A 19,381-nucleotide genomic window follows, 5' to 3' on the forward strand; every position below is an offset into this window, starting at 1 on the left:
TTAAAAAATAAAAAATGATCGCGTGGCCTAATGGATAAGGCGCTCGCCTCCGGAGCGGGAGATTGTGGGTTCGAGTCCCATCGCGATCGCTTTAATTTAATATCGTATTCCATTTTATGCAACCTCAAAAAATCAAAAATCAAAACTATCCGAACGCCGTTGCCGGGGATCGAACCCGGGTCACCCGCGTGACAGGCGGGAATACTCACCACTATACTACAACGACTAGTTATCAAATGGAGATATTACCTTATAAAGTATATAAAATTCATATAGAATATATAGCAAGAGTAATTTTTTTGTTTTATTAATTTTAAGAACCCAAAAATTACATATGTATGAGCTGAAGAAAGAATCAACTCTCTCTAGATAAAAAAAAACACTAAATACTTCATCAAACTTTAACCAATATACTATACTGCCTAGTTTAAAATTTAAGCTGCGAACATCGTTAAATTATTATTCCGAGTTAAATATTGTTAAGACATTACTTCAGGCCATCGCATGCTGAGCTACATGCGCCTAATCTTACTATTTTAAAAGTTTTAAGGTTTTTTTTCAAATTTCTCAAAAAAATGTAGTTCATGGAATGAATAAAAATCCTTAAACATAAATTTGAAATATATTAAATAGAAGAGCTCTTTTTTAACTCCTCGACTTTCCATGTGGATGGCATAGATTTGACTATTTCCTCCTGGAAAAGAAGTTGAAATAAAGGTTAAATATATTTTATCTTTTATATATTTATGCATGAAATTATTATACTCCTTTGTATAATTGTATACACTAAATCAGTCTCTCTATCTATCCAAATTAGCCGACCTGAATTACTAAAATATCTTATTATTTTAAATATAATAAATCACTAAAAATAGCTAAATTGATCTTGTCCCTAATTAATTTGTCTTAAAAATAATATAACATTTGCATTTTGATAATTTGGCACGTTTATTAGCGAATAAGTATAATGGGCCAATTAGGTAATGCATTTTGCCCTAAAAACAATGTGAACTATTTTAATATTTTATTAATAAATTATCACCAATAAAGGAATGGATAAAGGAAAAGATATAGAATATTGTAACATGCGTTTATCCTTGGCCAACGTGGCTCCGGATTCCGGAAGACATATATGCAGTAAAGCCCTATGGGTTTTAAGGAATATGTAATAGCTCCTCATTTATATAGAAATTTTGTATTCATATACTTGTCTTGTTCGACATTTCATCAAACACGAGCAAAGCAACCCAAAGCAAAGGGTGAGAGAGCAATAGTTTGACGGAAGGCACGAAGAAGCCCTAGGGTTCCTTCGGCGATTCGCAACGATGGATGGGGCGGCGACTTGGGACGCCCTAGAATGGACCCAAATCGATGTACTCCCCCTTCTCTCCTCAAGGCTAGCGCTTTCAATTCCTTCTCGATTTGTTTTTAGTTTTTGTGCGCTTACGTGAGTCTTTCCTGTGCCGATTGCAGCCCGTTTCGAGATCGCCGCCGCATGGCATGGACGAATTTCTGCTGGAGGCGGAGGAGGTCATTGTTCAGGTGTGAATTCTTCACCTTCTCCAAATTCCAATTCGAACTCATCATCCTTTAGGATTTTTTTTTTTCTTTGATATCGACCACTTTTTTTTTTCGGAAATTCATCTTTCTGTCTGATTTGGATTCCCAATCATGTGCCTTTTATGGTGCACTTAGTGTTGAAGGTGAAGCAGGGATTTGGTGGTGTCGAGTTTTTCAGTATCACTATAGGCAGAATGTTTGATAATTTGTTATGGTGAATAATTTTGGAATTGTCTTAGAGGTGTGAGCAGGAAAGTTTCAAGGTAAAAATGGAAATGAATAGTTTTGTTTTACGTATGATGTAGAAAGCCAAAGAAGGGAATTAGAATGATTCTTTGGCTTTGTCAAAAATGACATTTGCGGTTCTAGTATGTTTTGTTCTTGTGGAAGTACGATTCTTTTTTTTTTGTCTGGAAACAGAGTGAAAAAGGAGTGAACAGGTAATTATACAAAAAGAGAATGAGAAAAGCTTTTCATAGGCTTGGAGAATGTTCTATTTTTTAAGAGAGTAGATGGAGTTCAAGTGTATTAAATTCTGTCCCCTGAATACCTATAGATTATACATTAGTATCGAAAGTCTCACTTTTGACAACCATACTCCCTCAGACTTCCTAGAAGATGAATAGCTCAATTGGCTACCATTAAAGATTAACACGACAACTTTCCAAGATTAGCAGTACGATTAACCACTGATCAAGGTTACAAGATATTAGATCAAGAGTGACGATGCAATTGATCACTGATCAGTATTAACGAGATTGACAAGATATTTGGCAGTGCGATTGACCACTGATCAAAATTAATAAGATTGATAAATATTTGATCATGATTAGCAGTACGATTGACCAGCAATCTAGATTAATAAGATTGATAAGATATTTGATATATTGGTTAAAAAAGACAAATTCGAGCCTCGATCATGATGATGATAGGATGATCTTCACATTATTACTTTCTCAACAAATTTGAAGGTTGATGCAGCAACATCCGAATGATGTGGTTTCTAATCTTCGACATTTAGTAGACAAGAAAAATTAATTCAATCGCAATGCGTCGAAATACGATCCAAATCGAGCTATAAAAATCGATTACAAGGGCAGTCCGGTGATAAACTTCATGTAGACGAAAACATCACTGATTTGACTATATCTCCAAGGAGTTATAGATGAACTCAAATATTGAAAACGTGTATCGAAGTGTCACGGTTATATGTTGGGAACAAAATCTAAACTCCCTCCATATTATTTAGTATTTTTTTTATGGCAATCTACCCCTTTTTTTCAACTTATCATGTGAAGAACCTATTATAGGATGTTTTTTTTACATGATCAGCAGCTCAATGAATTTTTATTTTTATTTTTTTTATATAACTCCGTGAGAATACTTCAGGAAAACTCATTTGTCTAATGAGGGCTGATTGGTTACTACAGAGTATGGTAGTTCATAAGGAGAGGATAATTAAGATTACCAGTATGATGTAAAATGGATTGCTCGATTTTATAGATTCTAGTCCAACCGAGCAGCATTATTTTCTGTGATATAGTTGGCTTAGATGAGTCTTTTATTCTGTCTCAATAGGGTTCCATGTGCAGATGCAAAATTTATGATAATTTACTTCAGATATGGGTTCTTGAATTAATTGTAGATCTTGTCGTTGGTGGTGAACTTCTTCTGCAGCTACTCAAGTTGTCTCTTGGTGCATGGTATTATCCACCTTATTAAGCATTTTATCGAGGAATCAACGATATTATGATCTTTACTATGGTACATGTTGTGGACAGATAAGAAGTTAAGCTATTTACATATTATGCTATGAGGCATTAGAAAACCAGAAATTATCCTAAATTGATCAGACAATGTTTTTGTGTTTGCCTTGGTGATTTATACATTATGCTATGAGAGTATGAGGTGTTAGTGATTTCTTTACCTCCTGCCTTGGTAATAGAAATTAAACTTCAGATTAAGCACATTTCCAACATTTATTCTGTTGTTTGCCATGGATGTTCCTGCTCAATTATGAACAAGAATTATTTGAGCTTAAGTAAAGTTTTTCTTTTTCATCTTAAATTCTTAATTGTTTTGTCTCTGCGTAATATAGGAAGATCTAGTAAGCTGATATAATGAGAAAAAAATATTTTCATTTCTGGGCTGCTTACTGTGCAGTTGCACTAATAATCTGTTTTTGTTAACTATTGCTAGGGACATGGTGTGGTTCTACTAAATACAGATGAGGCAGGTACCTTGTCAGTGACAAATTTCCGCCTTCTTTTTGTGGTAAGGATGATGTATATTGTGGTGCATTCATAGACTTATTACTTTCTTTGCTGCATTACCTTTGGAATAATCAAAGAGACATTAAAGTGCTCTTCCTACTTGGAGGCAGCTTCGACATAACATATATATATTGCTGCTGATCTGATTGTTCAGTTGTTTTTGTTGGGGTAGCTAAATGCTCTACAATGATTGATTGTATATTCTCTTAGTCTTAGCGTCCTATGTTGTTTGTTGATCCTAAAAGAATACTTAATTTTTCTTTGGATTGAAGCTTGTATAATGTTGCTTTTTTATGTGGCTTATTTCATGCCTAATTTCAGCAAGACATTCAGTTTCTCCCTTCTTATACTTGTATATCTTTAAACTTTATTGCAGAGCCAGGTAAACCAGGGGGTAATTGCACTTGGCACAATACCTTTGACTACAATTGAGAAGTTTACTGATGTAAGTGTGCTAGATGAATTCATTCCCTCTTGTTTTGGATTGTCTAATGATATATACCATGATATGTGTGATCCTTCTATCTGTATGCAGTACTGTGAAATGGCACAGAATTTTTAGACAACTTTGGTTTTTACAACTCTGAGTTACCATTATTTCATCTACACAAACTATAAGTATCTATCTGATATCAAAAGCCAATGAAATGGCCAATTTTTACCTTTTCTGGTTGGGGTGTTGGTTACTAAACCCAAGTTACTAAAAATCCAACAATGCCATTCTAGACCTTATGGTAACCTTTTCTGGTAACCACATTTCTCTTAAAACTAGCCAAAAAAAAAAAAAAAGAAAACACAAAAAGTGGTACTTTGGTTCTCATATTTTATCATATAGTTTCGGCTAGGGGTGATAATTGGGTCGGGTTAAGCAGGTTTGGATTAGGTCAATTTTACTCTAACACGAACATGACCCGATTAATAAACGGGTTGCATTTAGTAGATACGAACATGATCCGATTATTAAACGGGTAACACGATATGACCCATCTAACTTGTTTAATAAACGGGCCAGATTAACTCGACACGCTAACACAACTCATCTAACCCGTTTAATAAATGGATCCGGTTAACTCGACATGTTAACACGATTCGTCTAACCTGTTCAATAAATCATATATAAAATTCTATATTTATTAATTTATCATACAAACAAAATAATCTATTTCTAACTCAAAACTTATACAACATCAAAATTACAATTATAATAATTTACCATAACAATAGTCTATCAAATAAAGTTTAGAGTTTAGAATAAAGTTCCAACTCTTAAACCAAAATTCATACAACAAATTGCATGGAACAAAATTTAAAACAAAGATTATAATAAATTTATACAACAAGTTTTAGTTTTACTTCTCAAATCTAACAATCTCATGACATTTAGAACAATTCCATAACTTCAATGCAGTAGCTTATTAATCTGACTAGACTTCTGCATTGCAACTTTGCAATTAATATGACTTCATTCTTGAACTCCTCTATGCCCTGATCATAGCTCCTTGAAAGCCTTTTCACAGCTATCTCTTACCCTCCGGGTAGCAGTCCCTGTAAAAGACAACCGTCTAGTGATTATTTGTATAATGATCTTATACATCTGAAAGATTAATCATTGACGGTTTTCAGATTGTTCACCTTGTACACATGGTCAAATCCACCTTGTCCAAGCTTATTTGAATCACTGAAATTACTAGTAGCCATTGGTATGCTACCAAAAGTAAATAATGGCAGCTCAGAGTCTTTTCCTTCATCCCCTTCTTCTCCTTACTGACTTGGCCCTGAGAAATCTATTTTGGCCTCAATTTGAGAATGATTACCAGAAAACAAGGATTCTTTCTTCCCATCATTTTGCAGCAAATCTGTTTTAATCCAGTCACAAAATTTTAAATCAAATTTGTAGTCCAAATTAAGAAGTATCCCATCATAATTTAACTCTCATTGATTAGTGTAGTGCTAAATCTTTACCCTTGATTTGTTTTCTATACTTCCACCATAGAAAGCTGCAAGTTGCTAAGATAATGACTACCACAATAGGCACTATTACAATCGGTATCCAACCTGCAGACCAAAGTTCAAAAAGAATAGCATTAACAAACAAGTAAAACTCAATGGAAGTTGCTTTATGCAGAATTGTAAGTTACAACGACAGGAAAATGATTACCTTTATCCTCGAGATCTCCATTCCATTTACTAGATGTATAGTTCCATTCACCTGTTGTGTTCTCATCTTTCTTCTAGTCAGATTTAACCCACTGATTCTCCCACCCATCTTGATATTACAACAAGAAATGACAAAAATCAGTAAGTACATAGGTCGCCAAGGCCAAGGTCAAGACCCATCTCCATTACCAACACCACCACCACAAGAAAAAGCTGAAGTGGTTCTCCTTTTGCCTCGGGTGGAGCAGGGGGAAGGAGGACACAAGTCAGTCGTCGGTGGTGGGGGCGAGGCATCGGTCAACACACTCGATTGAGAGCATGGACTTGACTCTGTTGTTGCCCGTTGGGGCGGGGTGGAGGCGGTTCAAGTAGTAGATGAGGGTGGCGATGTGAGGAAGAGTGGGAGTGGGAGGCGGCGGCATGAGGAAGAGATAGAGTGGGAGTGAGAAATGGATAGGGCGGCTGCTGGGAGAAAAAAAGAGTAGGTGAGTGAGTGAGGTAAGGGATTAGGTATTTAGGTTTAGATATTAGGTTATATATATATATATCGGGTTGATCTGACCTGACTCGTATATTTAAACGAGTTAAACGGGTCAGTGGTATAAACTCGAACACGACTTAATTATTAAACGGGTTAGACAGGTTGACCCGTTTATGACCCAAACCCGATTATACTAAATCCAAATCCGATTAAGAGTTGGGTTATCGTGTCAAGTTATCGGGTCGGATCAATTTTTGTCACCCCTAGTTTTGGCTCATGAATTTTTGTACAGGTTATCATAGTCTGCTTGTTTTAGGTGCTTATGCTGTCTAGGAATAAAATACTAGATTACTCTTAAAAAAATAAAAGAAATGTTCTCTCTAACTAAATTACTACCTTTTCTTTTAGGATGTGAAGATTCCTGCAGCTTCACGTCAGTCTGATAAGATGCAACCACGCGAACTTCTTCAAGTTGTTGGTATGCTTGTTGATATTGATATTTAGTACACTCATTTTCTTAAATACCATGAGTTTCAGTTTTCATAAACCATATAGGCAATTAAATGTGGAATCAAGGTTCCAAGTGCAAGTCTATGATTGAACTTTACATGATTTGATCTTGATTGTTTCTTTTTAGCATTCAGTGCTACAAAAAAGTAGCTGATAATCTATTTTATTCTGCTGAAGAGTACCTGTTTCGCAGCAGAGACAAATATGTGTGTACTTTTCTCATACTTACTGAGGTTCTTTCTTCAATACTTAATTTATTACTGAACTTGTCACCATAGGTTACTTACTAACACTGGTGCATGACAATACAATATACGAAGGTTTTTTCTGGTCTAATCTGAAATTAGACTTGCACTTAGTAAGACAAACAGTCTTTGACTAGGCATGGAAGTATGGGAGTTGAAAAGAATACATAAAGAGTATTGTGATGAATGAGAGTTGGGAATTTTGCAAGGAGGTGATGACATTTTTAATAACTTATGTACTGTAGTTGAGCAATCCTCCTATTCTTTCATGGAAGTGGACATGCATGGTTGCTTCTGAGGATCTTCCATAAAAAGTGACATGAGAGGTTGCTTATAATAAATATGGATATAAGTACATAACATAGGTGCTTTTGTTATCATCACTCAATCAGCGATAAATACATTTTAGAAAATAAACTGTGTACTCTCCACAACAGGATGCTTCTTTTTTTTTTCTCTTTTTGATATATATGTTATAGTTTTGGCAAGCTCGTTCAACTAAGGTTTTTGCACCCTGGATCTTGTGTAACATTGTTATTCAGCATATGAATAATGTTGATATAGAAGTTATTCAGCACATGTAACTTTCTTGCTAAATTCTTACGAGAACAGTGTTTTCCTTTATTGTCATGCTCTCAGCCAATTGTTTCTCTATGGATAAAAGATACGCATTTCAGCTTTAACTAGATTTGTTTTGTGGTAAACTCATTCTCTTAATATATTTTTTTTATACTTTACAGGTAAAGATATGAGAATTATCATTTTTGGTTTTCGGCCTAGAACTATTCAGGTCATTCCCAAGAATCTTTTTTTTTCTTTTATAATTTGTAATTTACTGCTTTATGTGTTATCTGACTTTTCTCTTAGCTGTATATATTAGTTATGCCTTTAATGATGCAACTAATTTAACATACTAAATTCGTGATGCCTAAGACTTGGGTTTATGTTTCTAGTTTGCACAGATTGCAAGGTGTCATCCTTTTCTTTTTATGCCACTTAGCATGATTGCAAGGTGTAACTCTTTTCCTTTAATGCCCATTTAACATGATCTCATGCTAATAACCTACTTACAGTAAAAATCAGTTACTTTATATATAGAAAGGGTCCTAAGAATAACATTGTAGCCTTTCTTTTGGCTTGGAAGGCCTTCTCTTGCCATATGCTTCCTTGGCACATGAACTATTATGTGATGACAACTAATGCTTGGCTTATTACCCTCTTTCTGCTTTACCCAATTGAAGGAAGAAAAATGAGCATATTTTCATGCTTTACTACCTAGAAAAAGGAACATATTTTCATGCTTTACCACCTACGAAGCATGGAATTTCTTTCTAAATGGGGAAAAAATTATTGTGACAATGCTAGAATTGGAATTTCAAGCTATGGACTTCTAAATATGTTGTTTATCATGTACCATGAGTATTTTATTGAGTAAGAGCTGGTACGTGGAATGCAACTTACAGAGACATGCAGTGGTCGACGCCTTATGGAGATACACGAAGCCTGCACAACTATGGGATCTATATACATTCTCTTGTGGTCCTTCCAAGTTTAACAATACAAACCCCAAGTTGCGGCTATATGAAGAGTATTGTCGTCTTCTAGGGAAAAAGCCTTTGCATGTACCAAGCAATGCAGTTGAGGTTGAAAGACTCGCACTATCCAATGATCGGTGGAGAATTACTGCAATTAACAGTAGCTATTCATTTTGTCCAACTTATCCTTCTATGTTGATTGTGCCAAAGGGCATCAGGTACTTTTACACAAGTCATGTTCTTGGTATACCATCATTTGTCAGTAATGAGATATTAAAACCTCTTCTTTATGTTTTAATTCTTGAAACTTCTGTATCTTCAACTAGTTGCCTCCTTAGTTGTGTGTTTACTTTCTTATATTAGTGATGAAGATCTACTACAAGCTTCTATTTTCCGCTCGAGCAAACGGTTGCCTGTGATTTCTTGGACTGACCCTGGTATGTGAGCTGATGTATCTCATGTTTTTAGCATCATTATGCTCATGCACTCCCTCTCTGCATCTAGTCATTCTTATATATATACATACACGGTCTTTCAACTGTATTTATAATTTCTTCATGAATTGAAGATCAATGCCATTTTTCATGCTCCTCTACGTTGAAGGGGGTTGGAAAATTGATTGATTTACTAATAAATTCAATGGCCATGCAACTCATCTTTTAGTATCCCAGTTCATAAGCCAGTCAAAGGTTTGCTGGTTTATTCATTGAAATGTTCATTAGACTACTAGATTGACTTGGCATTCTTTATCAATATCACCTGGCATTGATCTATTCTATAATTCTATTTTCTATATTGGTTAAGACATTCTTTAACATTCATGAATGATATTGTTGAAACTTGACACATTAAATATAATGGAAAGTCCTTGTATTTATTCAAAATTATGCAGCAAGACTTATTATTTGTGGCTTATGTAGGGACTGGAGCTGTTCTTGCACGATCGTCTCAGCCACTTGTCGGTCTTGTGATGAACCTTAGGAAGTAATTGTCATTTGCTTCACCTGTTTCCTGACTCATCTTCTTTTCTTTTCAATGTTGCATACTGTCGGAGCTTTTCTGAGTAAAAGTGACTTGGACACATTTCTTCTGCAGTGATGCAGATGAGAAGCTTGTTGCTGCACTATGTACGCAAACTAATCGATCTCGAAGGTAACCTTTGTTTGTGATGCACCTCTTATATCACTCTGCCTTTTTAAATTAACATCCCTTGCATATGGTCTATAGCATTTTTAGAGTAACAGATTCCTGGATAAGCATGGGTCAATGCTATCTATTGGATTCTTAAGATCTTTGCAATTCTTTTTGAAGAAGCTCCTATTTTCATCTCATAAACAAGCATTACTTCTATGCTAGCTTATTTTTCCTCTCTGCTGTGTTCACTATGTTATATGATTATATGATGCCCCCAATATGCACAGGAAGCTCTACATTGTTGATGCAAGGCCTAGAAAGAATGCATTAGCAAATGGGGCAAAGGGAGGTGGCTCAGAATCGTCATCTAATTATTTCCAGTCAGAGGTCTGTTAATTACATCAATTGATTAATCTCTTACATCTAACTGTAATCTCCTTTGTGATTTGTATTTGTTGTCCATTATCTTATTTAGTTTTTGGTCAACTAGGTTTTCTTCCTCGGAATAGAAAATATCCATGTCATGAGAGAGAGCCTCAATCGCCTCAGGGAGTATGTGGATACTCATGGCACGACTTCATCAGATGGAATGTCATCGTTCTTGGTGAGTTTCAGCTCCTTGTTTTAGACTGGTTACCAAATTGTTGTCCCTCTTTCTCTATGATTGATCTTGTAGTTATCTCCTGCTCTGCTGAGATGTTAGTATGTTGCAATTTATGAAAATAAGCCTATATATCACATGGAGTTATGGTTTTTAAACAAATAATTTCACCCTTTTATTCATGCCTATGGAAAATTTTGAATATGATATGGCTTCGTAGTTCTTATCTTTATTATACTTGAAACTATCATGGGGGCAAAGTCATTCCTTTGTGTTATTTATACCAAGAGACAGAGCCCCTTTAAAATTGGTACTCTTTGTGCTTAAAATACATCAGGAAAGTTGAAGATGTTTTCCTATTATATTGTTGATCCTAGTTTATTGATCTTGTTGTATTATGATTTATGATTATCTGGTTGTAATTATTGTGCACTTGAGGAGGATAAGAGAGAAATCAGAGATAATGAAAGAAAGCAGTATTTGGACTTTGGACCAAAATCTTCTTTCATTTATCAAATATTGATAATATGTACCAGTAGGGCTGTCAAAATAATTGAGCCGGCTTTAGCTCGGCTCGAGCTCGACTCAATAATGTTCGATCAAGCTCGGCTTGAGAATAGGCTGAGCTGAGCTTGATCATTAAAACTAGGCTTGAAATTAAATTCGAGCCAAGCTTGATCCCGAGTTGGCTCGATCGAGTCAGCTCGATAAGGCTCGAATATATATATATATATATATATATAAATAATATAAGTAATATCAAACTAATATGAACCATCAGATGAAGACCTTTTCATCCATTCAGAATTTCAGCAATTATTTTTTGACACAATTATCTTTGTTGTTTGTAATTTACATTTTGGTTGCTTGTAGTTTTCTAACCCATTTATCTTTATTACTTGTAATCTATATTTTGATAATATTTCTATCTTTATAGTTGAATTAGGTTTTATTTCAAGCTTGATTCAAGCCTAAAGTAATTTAAGCTTGCTCAGGCTCGAAAATGGTTTGAAATTGATAAGGCTTGAAATTGCTAATTGAGCAGCTTGTTTAAAAGCTCGAAATTAGCTTGAGTTTGAAATTGGCTCGGATTAAAATTATTTTAATTCAAGCTTGATCACAACGACAGGCTTGAAATTAATTTCAATCCAAGCTTGATTAGAGCCAGGATCGATCAAGCTCAGCTCACTTACACCCCTATGTACTTGGGTTCAACTCTTTCTTCCATAATGTAGAACCTTATAAGTAATGTCTATATTAAGAAACACCCTGATTTTTTTCTATGGAGATAAAATATTGGTTACTCAAAAAGACCCTTCCTAAACCTCCCAAATGTTATTTCATTATTTGAATCCCAGAATTTTTCATTTTATTGTTTCAATATGTTTTGTGCTAATGTTCATCATACAGTTGATATAGTAAAATTTAAGGAAATGTTGGGCCTTATTACAACCCCCTCTTTGCCTTTGTTTTTTGATTTGGAACCATATGTTGGTTGTAATAAAGGCTCTGAAACTTGGTATCAGGATTGGAATTGGCTGTCAGAAAAAATTGATACGTATTGGTCGTATCAGCCGCTCATATCGGAATAGACTATTTTTAATTACATAAAATTTTTAATATCATTTAAAATAATGAAAATTTTCTAAAAATAAAAAAATAGAAAATTAAGAAAATAAAAATTAGTCATATATGAAGTCTAAAAACTAAAGAAAAAACTCATTCAAAATTATAATAAATTTCGACTTAAATTTGATAAAGCTTATACTCTTAAATTACTATTGCCAAACAACAGTGAAGAGAAAGATGGCAATAAGAAAAGAAGATTAAAAAGTGGGTGAGAAAGAGGAAAATGAGAGATGAGAAGGAAAAAAATCATCTAATGTTGAAGAGGTTCACCGGATTGGCCGCCAAATAAGCTCAGTAAAGTGTGAAGAGTGAGAGGAGAGTGGATGTGAGAGATAGAAGGTAAAAACTAAAAATTACAAAAAAAACGCAGATGAGGATATCAATTACTAGTGTCTTCTAAGTTAAATACATTATAGATTTGACTTGAATCTTAAAAAAAAAAATCTAATTTCAGCAATATTGCTGATTTTTGGTAGATTTGGCCGAGACCAACCGATCTAAACCAGACTTGTTTCGGGTCTGGATTGACTGATTTTGGATCCATAGTTGTAATTTATAAAGCAAACCAGAACCTTACCCGTCTTAATTTGTGGTACTCAACTTGGAATTAGTCAATGTAAAACTTGAAATTTGGAAGCCAGATCCTGACGGTTATCCTTTCGACATTACTTTTGACTCATCTTGAGTATCATTACAATTTTCTACCACATGGGCAGATATAAGATGAATGCATGTTGGGGTTGGATTAGTCCAATGTGTTTCAAGAATCAAGATTGCCGCTTTCCACCTTTTAAAGATATAGTTAGTGAATAATGAGTACCAGAGCTTAGCTGAGGCATAGGATATGAAACTGGGGTTTCTTATGGATGATCAAGTGTCATTATTGGTATATTGTTCTTGCAGTCCTTGACTTTCTGTAGTTAATAAATGAAAGTGCTTGGAATTAGCTTTTGTTTCATAAGTTTCGTTGTACTCCTATATGGTACTAATGTCTGTTTAAGTTGCACAGCTATCTTCGGAACTAGGTTATATAGCTGTATAATCTACAAGGACGAGATCCTTTAACGTAAAATATCATAGTACTACATTTAGGACTTACATATGGCACTGCCACATTTTATCATTTTAATAAAATCCATTTTCTCTCGTTTGGATGGAACTGTTTATGCTTGCTTCCATTTCTAATATCAGCTTGAAACTTATTTGTGAAATGTTGGCTTCATACTTCTATGGAATGCTAGTGGAAAAGCGTGACATGTCATCTTTTGGCAGAGAACTGGTGGATGGACATGGGGTGGGGGAAATTTGAGCAGCATGTCAGCATCTGTTGCAACACTAGGAGTCAGTGGTTGGTTAATCCATATTCAGAATGTGCTGGTTGGCTCTGCTTGGATTGCTGCCCGTGTCGCCCTAGAATCAGCCTCAGTTCTTGTACATTGCAGGTTTCGCAATGACATTAATTATTTTTGCCTTCATCAGTGAATACAATAGCCTCCAAATCTTAATTACTGTCTCCCCTTCCATATACATTTATCTTGTTTCTTTTCATTGTGTGAATTGAATGACTGATTTGTATGCCATGTTACAATAGTTGTTAAAATATTCAAATTAATAGCTACTTCCAATTGAGAAATTAAATATCTAATTAAACGGAGAACTGGATAAGGAGAACGAATCTCAATGGGTGAGATTTTTTATCCAAAGAAACTGGTTTCCTGCATTTTAGGTCTATAGGTATGCGGAGTAAGTAAGTATCTTAAAGGCTGATGGGTTATATAGGGTATGGACCTTCTCGACATGAAGATTTGCCACTAAGTCTATAAAGGTATAGATGTCTGTGAAGTTGCTTGTGAAGTGTATTTTTCTGAACTACATGATACTTATAGGGTTGTCTCTTCCTGATAGGTTGATCTTGATCTCTTTCACTCTTTACTTCCTTGATATCTTATACTATGCACAGCAATAATAGGCCTTAATTCTGTAAACTTTGGACTTCAGAAGTGAATATAGATGTTTCTCTTCCTGTTTATTTTATCAGTTACTTCAAAAGAACCAGGACAGAACTATGCACTCTTATCGGTTGAAGGTGGTGCAGAACTTATTGAAGTATCTTCCTAAAGCTGCATCAATTTGATCTATTTTGGTTGATGTGTTAGGATGTACTGCTTGTTTATGATTTCATTGACTGCCGATCTGCTGAACTTTCACCTGTAATTCTTAGAGACCTTAGCCATGATGTGATGCAGTTTATTTTCACAAGTTATCTGACTGTTTGATTACTTGGTTAAGGACATTCACTTACTCTTTGCTAGCAGTATACTTGAATTAACCTCAGGGTTTAGATTTTGACAAACTTTTTTCATATTCTTTTGTTGAAATTCTTTTAATTCTCACTTTGTAGTGATGGATGGGATCGAACAACTCAACTGGTCTCACTTGCTTGCTTATTGCTTGACCCATACTACCGGACGTTTAAGGGATTTCAGGTATATGGAGACTTATGTTGCTAGTATTTTTGCTGTGCAGAGGTTCTGCATGTTTTCATTTTATTATTATATTTTTTCTTGACCCAACCTCAAAGCCTTTAATGTTGAGGATATATTTGTCTTGTGCAAATTCCTGGAAGACCAAGATTTGGATTATTTGCACCGAAAAGCTCTTAGGTTTATTTTCTATACTAGATGCACACTTTTCTATAATATAATGTGCACAAGGGCCTAAACTTGCTCTTTTGAAAATTTATAAGTTCCTTTTGTGCAAATAACCCCTGAGATTTTTCCTGGTAAAAAAATATTCCTTTTTGCATCTTAGTGAAATAGTAAAAGGATGGTATTACTATTTCCTTTTCCTTTGCTACTTTGTATATTGCATGAAGGCAGATCCTCAACATGTCACATCTTTAAGGAGGAGGGAGCAAACCAAAAGCTTGAGCACTTCTTCTGTTCTGGATATTTTTTCCATCAAAGACAATGGGATTCACTTTAATTTACTGAAATGATTTCCCTGGGATCTGCTCTTAGAATGAACAATTTCTAGGTGAAAGTGGATTTATGCTTTTAGCTGTTTCTAGGTGAAGATGTACTTAATATTTTGACATATTCAGCTGTGACATGCATCTCCATTTTTTCTCTTTTCTGTATGTTGTTCTTTCACTTATTATTTAAATGCTTCTTTCGTGCAAAATTTGCATATGCATCGCTTGATAGATGAGCGTGTCAATCTTTTTCTCATTTCCAGTTCCTGAAGTTCCTGTAAAGGTAATTATCAATTACGTTGCCGTAATCTACTTATTCTCCACAAGGACAGATGACTCACTGAGATTATAGAAGGGTTTTATTTTCTGTAAAACTGTGAAGATACATTTATATGGTATTGATCTTTGATTGAGGGACTATCATTGTCAGCTTGTTGTTGTGTGTTTGTGTTTGTCCGTGGGTTGTCATTGTAATGAATTTGGGCATACGTGTTAATTTGTTGTTATCAAGGCACAATAGAGGTAATATTTCTCTCTTATAGGCTCTTGTGGAGAAAGATTGGCTAGCATTTGGTCATCCTTTTTCAGAACGAATGGGAATTCCAACAGTATCAGACAATAGCAATATGCCTTCAGAATTATCCAGGCAATCTTCTATTGGAAATCTATCTACTTCACCAATGCGGAGCGTTTCAGGACCAGGATTGTCATCGTCACCTGGTACTTTGTCTCATGCACAGGCATCAAATAACAGTTCTCCTATACTCCTTCAGGTATGATGCTAGTTTATTACTGGAAAGTAATATCTAATTATCTATGACATGTATGTCAGTACTTTACTGAACCTTTGACTTTTACTGATTTCACCAAGATGTAGGATACCTAATCTCAGTGTGCTATATATTGTTTGCTTGCTCTTTTGGTAGAATGGTCTTTTTTAATATGTCAGATTTTTTTTAGACTGGCATTTACCTTTTGAAGCTTCATCCTTCTTTAAGCAAGTATTGAGTTCTAACATTTATATGGATATGAGCCAATCATGATTATATGTAAATGTTTTACACGCCAACCTTAACTGGATTTTGCTTATACTTTATAACAAAGTGAGCATGCTGAGTGAGTGAGTTTGTGTTATTATGTTTTTGTGGAATACTGGGATATAACAAGTAGCAATTAGCCTTCTTGTTTCACTTCTGTCAACTGGTTTACACGATAGGATTTTGAGTTGCAAATTAATGTGAGCTTTCTCATCTTTTAGCATCTGGTAGTCTTGTTTTGACTTTTGACTCGTTGAGGGTTTGCATGTTTTCTCAGTTGTTGATATTCATCTTCTGGCCTGGATGAATCTTTTTCTATGAAGTACAGAGACATACTTATTAACTTATGGATTACTTAAGAACTCTGCCTCTCGTAATGCATCTTTGATGTTTAGTTTCAAAGTTTATGCTCAGGGTTGAAACTGGTTTCGCCTGAGTTAGTCAGTCACCTGCATCACAATCTTCATCCACTTGGGTAATTAAAATGTCGAAATCAAAAAGAAATATAACTGCGGTTTCCTACTGTACTTTAATGGTTTTTGTCTGTCACATCATTATTTGGCACTATCCATTCTTTGTGTGGGGCATTCTCCATTGGGGTTTCATATGGGCCTGGGAAAGCATGCATTGCACTGGAGTCCTCATTGCTGAAATTTATCCTGCTAGTGCATTTTTTATGATCAGATATTCTCTATTTGCATTTTCTTTCCTGGTTAGCATATCAGCCATATAATATATTTCCACTATAGTCCTTCACCAGTGTTAGTTTCCTTTTTTTTCTTTTTGTATTTTTTGGTTAAATCTTCTATTTTCTCTAATTTCTATAATTTTCTTGGTTACCAGTGGGTGGATTGCATTTCACATTTGCTACGTTTGTACCCCTGCGCATTTGAGTTCTCTTCAGTAAGTCTGATGGTCTTTAAGAAAATTATGTGCATGTTGTTTATGATGACGATCTTCCTTACTATTTTTTAGTTTGTATTTGCAGACGTTTTTAGTTGATTTTCTGGATTGTGTTCTGTCGTGCCGCTTTGGAAACTTCTTATGCAACAGGTATTTTCTAAGAGTTCTGGTTAGTTTCTGTGGACACTGTTTCATCAAGGTGACATAGGGAAAGCATGCCACTCTCATGAACTCAGTATTTAGTTTGACGTGAGCCTGGAGTAGATGCGATCTTCATCTGCTGATAGAAATATTTTATATTGTGGGTATAATTTGAAATGTCACCTTGGTAAAACAGTGGAATGCTGTAATTCTCTGATGCTTGCTGGTGCTGTGAGCTGTAATTTCTGCACATCTAGAGAAATTGCTAAGCTTGTTTCTGGATGCTTCATTTCTTTTTGATTATTTCTTCACCCTTTGGAAATAGAGATTGCTTTTGTTTGTTTCTACTCCAAAGTCACTAGAAAAGAGCTACAGATGCTCTTTGAGAAAAATGTTACCTGGATCGTTGAGCTTTGGTTTATATTATAGCGTTGAACCAGCACTAATGGATATTCAGTGCTTTAAGCATTGGTATCCGGTCATGTCTTTTTTCGAACCAACGTATCCCTTGGATCTTGTCTTTGCTGAACCTTCTCTTCCCTTATTTTCCTGTTTCATGCTTCTATCTTCAGTTACTGTATATCTTGACTGTCTGGTTGGAAAATCTTCTTTGATTCTTCTTACTTTCTTTTCTTTTCTTTTCTTTTTCTTCCCCCGCTTCATTTTTTACTCCTTAACTGTGGATTTTAAGTGGTGTTCTCTATTTAGTGAGAAGGAGAGGCAGCAATCTGGAATTGCAGATGCTTGTGGGTGCCTGTGGATGTACTTAGATGATCTACGTGCTTCTGGGGGTAGCTTGCATGTCCATTATAATCTATTCTATGACCCAGTGAAACACGATGGTCCATTATTGCCTCCTGCTGCAGCACTAGCTCCAACAATTTGGCCCCAGTTTCATTTACGGTGGGCGTGTCCTTTAGAGTCTCAAGGTGGGGAGCTTGAATCTCAATGCCGTGCTATGTCCAATAAGTATTCTGAAACGTTGAAGGTATTCTCTATTTGTTCCATTAAACTTTGTTCTTTTGACTTACTTTTTACTACAACCATGATCTTTCATGTGAAAAGAAAAAAAAAACTATTAGTAAGTATTGTAGGTTTTAATATTTGAACTAATTTTGTATTGATGTAGTATTGTTGTTTTTCTTTTGTGAGTGATCTACAGGAAAAGGAGATGGCGGAAAATATGGCCAGAGATCTCAAAACGAAGGCAGAGGCTTTAGCCAAAGAATTAGAGAAGGAGAGACAAGCCAATCATTCTGCCCTAGCCACAGCTAAAAGATCCCGCAGGGAGAGTCTAGCCATAAGAAGGGCAATAGAGTCTCTTGGATGTAAGGTTCATTTCTCAAGCAATGAAAACCATGATCTAGGAAGCACATTGTTCAACAAAACAGAGGGGCTGTCATATTCTTTTCAAAGAGATTCCGGTGCTGGAAGTCAACGTGATGAGAAAGCTGATATCTCAGTAGCAATTTCAGCTATTGAGGATAGCCTGTTCTCTGGTAACTCAATCAGCGAAGTGTGTGAATCCGTTTGTCCTTTCCGCACAAGAGAAGGTTGCAACTGGCCAGAAGCAGAATGTGCGCAGCTTGGTAGCCAGTTTATTGGGTTGAAGGCAAATTTTGACGCATTCGACCGACTATCTATTTATGATTGCTATTTTAAAGCAGAGTAGGGAAAGATTATTTGGAGAAAGCTTTGCAGCCTACTTGGTAGATGTTATTGAATTTGCAGATGTTTGGCATCTTCAGGTTACAGTACAAACTGGCGATGATTAATTTTATCAATGTGAATGATAAATGATGAAGCCAGAGATAATAATTTTGTGCTCCATGGCGATGATTTCTTGATGTCTTGTCATATATCCACATTAACAGTTGGAGCTTGACAATGCAAGTTCCTTGAAGGGAGTTCCAGCTATGGGCATACAACCTCTGCTGAGGGCTTTGAGATATTGCTCACCATAGACATTGGCATATCTTTAACAGACATTAGGTTTAGTAGGCAGTTGTACATAACATGAAAATTTATTGGACTTTGATGGACCACCGAACGGTGGATCTTTAGGAACTATGATTAAATTATTTGGGTTACTGAAGTTTATCAGACCCTTAACAAATAAAGAATAAGGCTACCTCAAAAATGGTGTTGATTGCACAAGGATCTGTCTGTAACTAGATAACAGTGAACTTTCTTAATTACTG

The 19,381-nt window shown here is 35.3% G+C and overlaps 1 protein-coding gene and 2 non-coding genes across 3 annotated transcripts; 2 read left to right on the forward strand and 1 right to left on the reverse strand.

Annotated features, from left to right (window-relative positions):
- Window positions 1–16: 16 nt before the first annotated feature.
- Window positions 17–89, forward strand: TRNAR-CCG (transfer RNA arginine (anticodon CCG)). The gene has a single exon. It is a non-coding gene; the product is annotated as a tRNA-Arg (tRNA).
- A 65-nt stretch (window positions 90–154) lies between these two features.
- On the reverse strand, window positions 155–226 carry TRNAD-GUC (transfer RNA aspartic acid (anticodon GUC)). Its single transcript has one exon. It is a non-coding gene; the product is annotated as a tRNA-Asp (tRNA).
- Window positions 227–1,223: 997 nt separating this feature from the next.
- LOC140769944 (phosphatidylinositol-3-phosphatase myotubularin-1-like) lies at window positions 1,224–19,337 on the forward strand. Its single transcript, XM_073110865.1, has 19 exons — window positions 1,224–1,373; window positions 1,474–1,542; window positions 3,760–3,834; window positions 4,210–4,278; window positions 6,880–6,949; window positions 7,967–8,016; window positions 8,690–8,979; window positions 9,125–9,198; window positions 9,682–9,745; window positions 9,857–9,913; window positions 10,183–10,282; window positions 10,386–10,499; window positions 13,398–13,567; window positions 14,527–14,611; window positions 15,642–15,872; window positions 16,980–17,039; window positions 17,125–17,189; window positions 17,889–18,168; window positions 18,343–19,337. The coding sequence occupies exons 1-19, from the start codon at window positions 1,326–1,328 to the stop codon at window positions 18,850–18,852; spliced, it is 2,481 nt and encodes an 826-aa protein (XP_072966966.1). The 5' UTR covers window positions 1,224–1,325; the 3' UTR covers window positions 18,853–19,337.
- Window positions 19,338–19,381: the final 44 nt, after the last annotated feature.

Source organism: Typha angustifolia, chromosome 11 (assembly GCF_048772165.1).
Source record: "Typha angustifolia cultivar Huaian chromosome 11, ASM4877216v1, whole genome shotgun sequence".
Lineage (NCBI taxonomy): Eukaryota > Viridiplantae > Streptophyta > Magnoliopsida > Poales > Typhaceae > Typha > Typha angustifolia.

What these genes read in the sequence shown, in the direction of transcription:
- LOC140769944 (XM_073110865.1), top strand. Translation starts at nt 1,326, where the DNA reads ATGGATGGGGCGGCGACTTGGGACGCCCTAGAATGGACCCAAATCGAT. An exon ending in CAATTGAGAAGTTTACTGAT is followed by an intron (nt 4,279 to 6,879) that starts GTAAGTGTGCTA and finishes CTTTTCTTTTAG; the next exon opens with GATGTGAAGATTCCTGCAGC. An exon ending in GTTCTCCTATACTCCTTCAG is followed by an intron (nt 15,873 to 16,979) that starts GTATGATGCTAG and finishes CTTGGTTACCAG; the next exon opens with TGGGTGGATTGCATTTCACA.